Genomic DNA, 6,000 nt, shown 5'->3' on the forward strand with positions numbered 1-6,000 from the left:
AAGATCGACTAATGTGCTCAGACATAAATGGTGGCACAGTATTGTTTGTCCAAGTTTCTATTGTATGTGAAAATAATAGGAAATTAAATAAAATAAGGTGTTTGACTCAATATTAAAACTTTTTCTTCTTTTTAACTAGATTTCCTCTCCTAATAGCAAAATAAAGTATCAGAGGTCTTTGCCAGCCAGCAAGCGTGACCTGAAACTTATTCCACAAGGCTCAGAACAAATGACCCCACGTACTTCTTATAGTGAAGAACCCCCCAAGAACTGCAAAAAAAGAAAAGCTCTGGACCTGCTCTGTAAAATACCTTCCCCTCCTCCAGTGACACCATTCAATTCATTTGTTTCTCCATCTTTGAAAAAGGCTTTTCAGCCACCACAAAGCTCTGGTGTCCAGTTTAACAAATCACTGAAAAGAATAAATCCTAACTCTGGTCATATCAACTCCTTTAAAAGGACAAATGAAACCGCCCCTCTTCCTGAGAATGACTTGGTTGCCGATGATGAACTTGCAATGATAAACACACAAGTGCTCTTGTATAGTTTGCCAGAAGAAAAGAAGATGGATTGTGTGGATGAATCCACCAGTGCAATATCCAATGATCCATCAGATCACCTTTTACTCAAAAATAATTCTCCTAAGTCTGCTGCAGAAACAAAAACTTCACAAAACAGTACTGAAGGAACTGAGGCTCCTGGGAAAGACACAAGGGAAACTGAGGGCTTATTAGTAATCCAAAAGAAGCTACAAAGGCTAACAAAACGAAAATGCTACTAAATGCATATGTACAGTACTGTATATACTTCATATTTAAATGATTTTTTTACTCTTTGCACATTGTAAACATTTATACAGTACCTAATTGTATTTAATAATGCACATCTATATTGCAAAAACAAAGGTTTAATAAATAGCGTTTACTCTATGGAATAGAAAACCTTAGAGTTGAACAAGAATGGTGCAATTTTTATCCATTAAGATCTCCTTCATACCAGTATGTTACAGCAGCACTGCTCACAATGGTGTAGTTAAAGGTCTGCCAACATTTAGTCATGAACCCGTATTTTGAACCTGATGTATTGATAAAGTAGAATAGAATATTTGTTTTAAATTAAACTGTTGGCTTTTCTCACTTTCTTGGGTTATCAGGGAAGTCATTAGAATGTATTTACAGTATTTAGCTACTGAATCTAGAATCCCAGAGATATTGTTGGACTCATCATAGTGCAATAGAGGTAAATTATAAGACACTATTTCCAATAGAGTTAATGTCCTTAACTTTTCTGTACTTCTCTAGTGTTAAGATGTCAAAAGGCAGCCATAGTTTTGATGTATCGATTGATAGGAAAATCTGACATCTGCTGTGAAAGGATTATCAGACCCTCAAGCAGGTAGAACACATGTGTTTTCTTGGTAGTTGTTGGATGAAGATATCACCTAGAACTGTAACATCATGAAAGGGGCTCAAATCTTCTTCATTTATTTATAACATGTAAACAATCACATTCACTTGCCTGGAACATATCCTTCAACTCCAGGGTTGTATACATATTTTTACTGACCACTTTTATTTTAGTTCCAGTTGTACATACCAAGTGAGGTTTGTCAGAGCTTGATTTCCCCATAACAAATCACAAAGATTCACTCAAGGGAGAAGCTGCCTCCCTGGCTAGGGCTACCTGTCTGACTGCAGCTTTTCCTCATCAACCGCCTTCCTCCCACCATGTCCTATTGGCAAGAAGGGGTAAGGATTGTCTGAAAAATTAAGCTAGCAGCTCTGGCAAACCTCCAAACATTAGCAAGTTGGACTGGGACTCCTGTTGTTGTCATGCTTAAAGGAGGACTATAGGGAACATGGTGGGGTGTAAAAGGACTCACCTCTGACTCACTAATACTGCTGTTGCACACCTTTTCCCAGTTTCCTGTCCCTAATGAGTATCCGGCTCCCTACTTTGCAATTATTTATAAGTGGTAGAGTGGAGATCCTCTGTAGCATAATGTTCGAGGTTTGTCTCAGCACAAACCTGCTTTCTCCCCACCCAACTGAAACACCATTTTCCCCATAAAACATCTGCTCTCCTTCAGTGACCGCTGTGGAAAGCCCAGCTCCCCCACACAAATATTGCTGCTTCTTCCTCCATGCCACCTACTTACCCCTCACCACCCTTCCATGTCTACTTGCACAAACACTGATACTTCTCCTTCTATGCTGCTCACCATCCCCTCTGCCCTTCCATGTCCACAATCTTCTATGCCATGTCTCCTCTGTTCTAATCCAATTCCTCAACTTCTGCTGTCCTTCCTCCAGGTCTGTGCACCAAAATAACTCAGTACTGCCCCCTGCCCAACACTCTCCATTCCTCTACTTTTAAAAGATTCCTCAAGGTGTTCAGATATGAAGGTAAAAGCTGTTCTAAGCACAGCTTCTGTGTTTATTCATCACTAACGGGTTAATGCTTAATGCTTGTACCTGTGAAATTCAGAGGTGGTCCAATGTTGCTGGAAGCTCCTGGACTAAGCCCTACATTTCAGCTCAGACTACCAGATCTGCCTCTAGCTGCGCAAGTTGGTGGTTCAGTTTCTCCTGACCATTTTGATTTATAATTTTAATTTTTATTTGTTTTTGTGCAGTTAGCAATTTACAATCTTTCTTCCTTCTCCTCCCCTGAATTAGGTATTTGGCAGCATGGTTGTTTCAACCACCCAGATCCACCACTGCTGCACCTCCCTTCTGAATTCCTGCATAGCACAGCTGTCCTGCAAATACTGGAATAAATCTAAGCAGCATTCTCAAAGTGGGGCAGCCTTCACAGGCTTTACAGTGGGTGAATTAGGCTCTGCCTGTTCACAGCCAGCCAGTGCTCTCACTGCCAGAGCATAGGGCTCAGAGTTAGATCAGCACCTCCTCTCCTGAGAAGCGCAACTCCAATAAGGACCTTCTGAGCATTCTGAGGAGAGAATCTAAGGAGGATACCATCTGGCCAGCAGATCAGAGGGTAAGTCCCTGGGTCAGGGGAAAAAAATTCCTGAAGGAATCCAAAGCTGCCTTCTCTCTTCAGGACACCAAAGTGTGTGTGTGGAAGGGGGAAGGAGTATTCTCAGCTCCATGGGGAAAGAACCAGGGTTTGTATGCAGCTCCCCTTCCTCTCATTATGAACAGGGATTCTTATGAAGCTTGGGGCTACATCTTGCAAACTCCAGAGACTCTGGGTCCCAAAAAAGGCAAAAGCAATCATCCCCTTCATAATAGCAATTTGTAGTGATAATGAACAAGTGGTATAAAAATCAGAGGTTAAACTCGTACTTTGCCTTCCCTCCCCTTGAAGAAGTGTTTGCTGGGGTTTTGCTAGTACACAGAGCCTCTTTCACAGTGTTCTGTATTATTATTATTATTATTTATTACCGTAGCTCCGGTAAGCTCTAGTCATGGACCAGGACCCCGTTGTGCTAGGCTAAGTACATGCATGGGACAAAAAAGACAATCTGTATCCCAAAGAGCTTACAAGCTAAGTACAAGACAAAAGACAACAGATGGATACAGACTGAAGGAGGACTGCAAGGAAAGAATTAGACAAATATTGGTCAACATGATAGACAGTGGTATCAGCACACCAACAGTCTCACTGTTGTCTTGTATCAAGCTCACCACCTCTTTCTCACCACCCGGTAGCCTATTATTCCTGTGAAGCCCTACTTTAGGCTGCAGTGTAATGGGAATTGTGCTTAAAGGCCTTTCCCCAGGGAAAGTGGCTCAGATTTCAGGCAGCTGCAGAATGGTCCTGTTGGACTTGATAGACAGTCAAGGAACCTCCATTGCACTGTTGGAAAAGACCAGACCTCTTGAAGCAGGGATTCCTCCTTTAATCAGACCTGCATGACCTACAGTTAGCCTGGGCATCAAAAGAAAAGAATTTCTCCATTAGTCTTGTTGATCCGTTTTGGTTTCCAGACAAAACTCAACCAGAAAATTTCAGTCATTGATCTTGGAAAGACAAGAAGTGTGAGTTAATACCTTTTATTGAACCAATTTCTGTTGGTGAGAGAGACAAGAAGTTCTTCGAGTGATGGTCCCTATTCACTGTGTTCCTGTTGCTTGTGCGTGCACACATCACCAATCCAATCATACCCGGCAAAACAAAAAAAAAAAAAAAAAAAAAAAAATTACACATTGCGGCCAGGCCATCACACGGACAACTTTTGACTTTTATTGTTAAAGGCCAACAAGCATTTTTTTGTATTCGCACACTTTTGAGTTTGTACCCAGCCAAATGAACAGACTACAAGGAGAGAAGTAAAAATTATGCTTTTGAATTTCTTGAAATTATCAACTGTATTGTCCAAAATTACCTCATGCACGAAATAGCATCGGAAACGTTTCATACTCTAGCTCAGGAGTCAGCAACCTCTGGCACACGGCTCACCAGGTAAGCACCCTGCCGGGCTGGGCCAATTTGTTTACCTGCTGTGTCGGCAGGTTCGGCCGATCGCGGCTCCCACTGGCCGCGATTCGCTGTCCCAGGCCAATGGAGGCTACGGGCAGCCGTGCGGGCAAGGGCTGTGCTGGCCGCGGTTTCCTGCCGTCCCCATTGGCCTGGAGTGCTGAACCGCAGCCAGTGGGAGCCGTGATTGGCCGAACCTGCCAACGTGGCAGGTAAACAAATTGGCCCAGCCCGCCAGGGTGCTTAGCTTGGCGAGCCGCGTGCCAGAGGTTGCCGACCCCTGCTCTAGCTGTTGATGAAAGCACTGATATATCCATTAACAGATACTTGATACTCTACTTTAAATATAGATCCATAAATTCCGCAGACTATAAAACTTCGTTTGGTGGACTATTATGATTGCAAGAATGTGATACTGTTTAAATAGTGTCTGCAATCAAAGAGTTTTTTATACAACATCAACTTGATCTAATGAAAGTGATGATGTTCACATCTGATGGTGCCTCTGTGATGTTGGGCAAACTCAATGGCGTGGAACGTGATATTCCACACTTAGTCCAGCAACATTGCATTGCACACCGGGAAGACTGGGATTTCCGATGCATGGAAAGAGATCAAGCTGATGAGAGACATCAAAACCTTAATGTGAACTGTCTACACGGTGTTCTGTCGGTCATCCAGGAGAAAATGCAAATTTCAGGAAATAGTGGATGCTTCTGAATGTGAGTCAGTGGCTTTCAGGCCACTCAATGGGGTGCGCTGGTTATCTAGACACTTTGAGCAATTATTCGCAACTATAATCCTCTTCTGGAATATTTTGTGCAAGACAAAGATACTGATCCAGTTTCTAAACACTGCCACAAAAAGCTGAATACCATGGAATACCAAATAACATTAGAAGTTTTTAATGATGTTTTGTTGGAGCTGGCGTCACTATCCACGCTGCTCCCAAAACGGGGCTTTACACCTCTTGAAGCATTTCATCTTGCCCGAGGTAAACTGAACAAGATCAGAAGGCAGTACCTTGGAGATTGTCTTATGGAGTGACAAAGTTAAGGCTCTCTTAGATATGAGCGCTCAAGAAAATAATGAAATTGATACCAGATCCATAATAACTTTCATAAACATCTTGTGTGCACATTTTTGGCAGACAGGTTTCCAGAGGATGAAGTCTAGGGGTGGTCCGCTTTTGATTATGCAGCAATAGTTAAGTGCGACTTCAATTTTGGAATTCATCAGGTCAAATCCCTATGTTCAAAATACAAAGACTTACTTGCTGAAGAGATTGTCATAGTCAGTCAGTACAATGACTTCAGGTTTGCAGTAGCTGAAAGAATCAAAAGCCAATTGGTTTTAAGTTTCCTGGATATGGTGACATTTGCTCAGCAAAACGAGCAGTTTCAGGATCTTGCTAAATTGATGGATATTGGAGGAACATTCCTAGCACCAAGTGCAGACTGGGGGCATGGCTTTAGTTTAATGAGCACTCTAAAAAACAAACTAAGGAATCATTTACAAGTAGATCATTAGGACATGCTGAGGTGTATTAAGAGTTAC

The 6,000-nt window shown here is 42.2% G+C and overlaps 1 protein-coding gene across 4 annotated transcripts in view; it reads left to right on the top strand.

Moving 5' to 3' along the window:
- Nucleotides 1–1,206, top strand: part of BRCA2 (BRCA2 DNA repair associated) — an 89,154-nt gene extending 87,948 nt beyond the window's left edge. For 3 of the 4 annotated variants that reach the window (XM_039489095.1, XM_039489087.1, XM_039489105.1), the window contains exon 27: nt 140–1,205. In XM_039489095.1, coding sequence (XP_039345029.1) covers nt 140–781 — 642 coding nt within the window. In that variant the 3' untranslated portion in view covers nt 782–1,205. Of the gene's footprint in view, nt 1–139 lie in introns of all 4 variants that reach the window. The other variant, XM_039489114.1, reaches the window with a different exon arrangement.
- Nucleotides 1,207–6,000: the final 4,794 nt, after the last annotated feature.

This window comes from Mauremys reevesii, linkage group 1 (assembly GCF_016161935.1).
Source record: "Mauremys reevesii isolate NIE-2019 linkage group 1, ASM1616193v1, whole genome shotgun sequence".
Lineage (NCBI taxonomy): Eukaryota > Metazoa > Chordata > Testudines > Geoemydidae > Mauremys > Mauremys reevesii.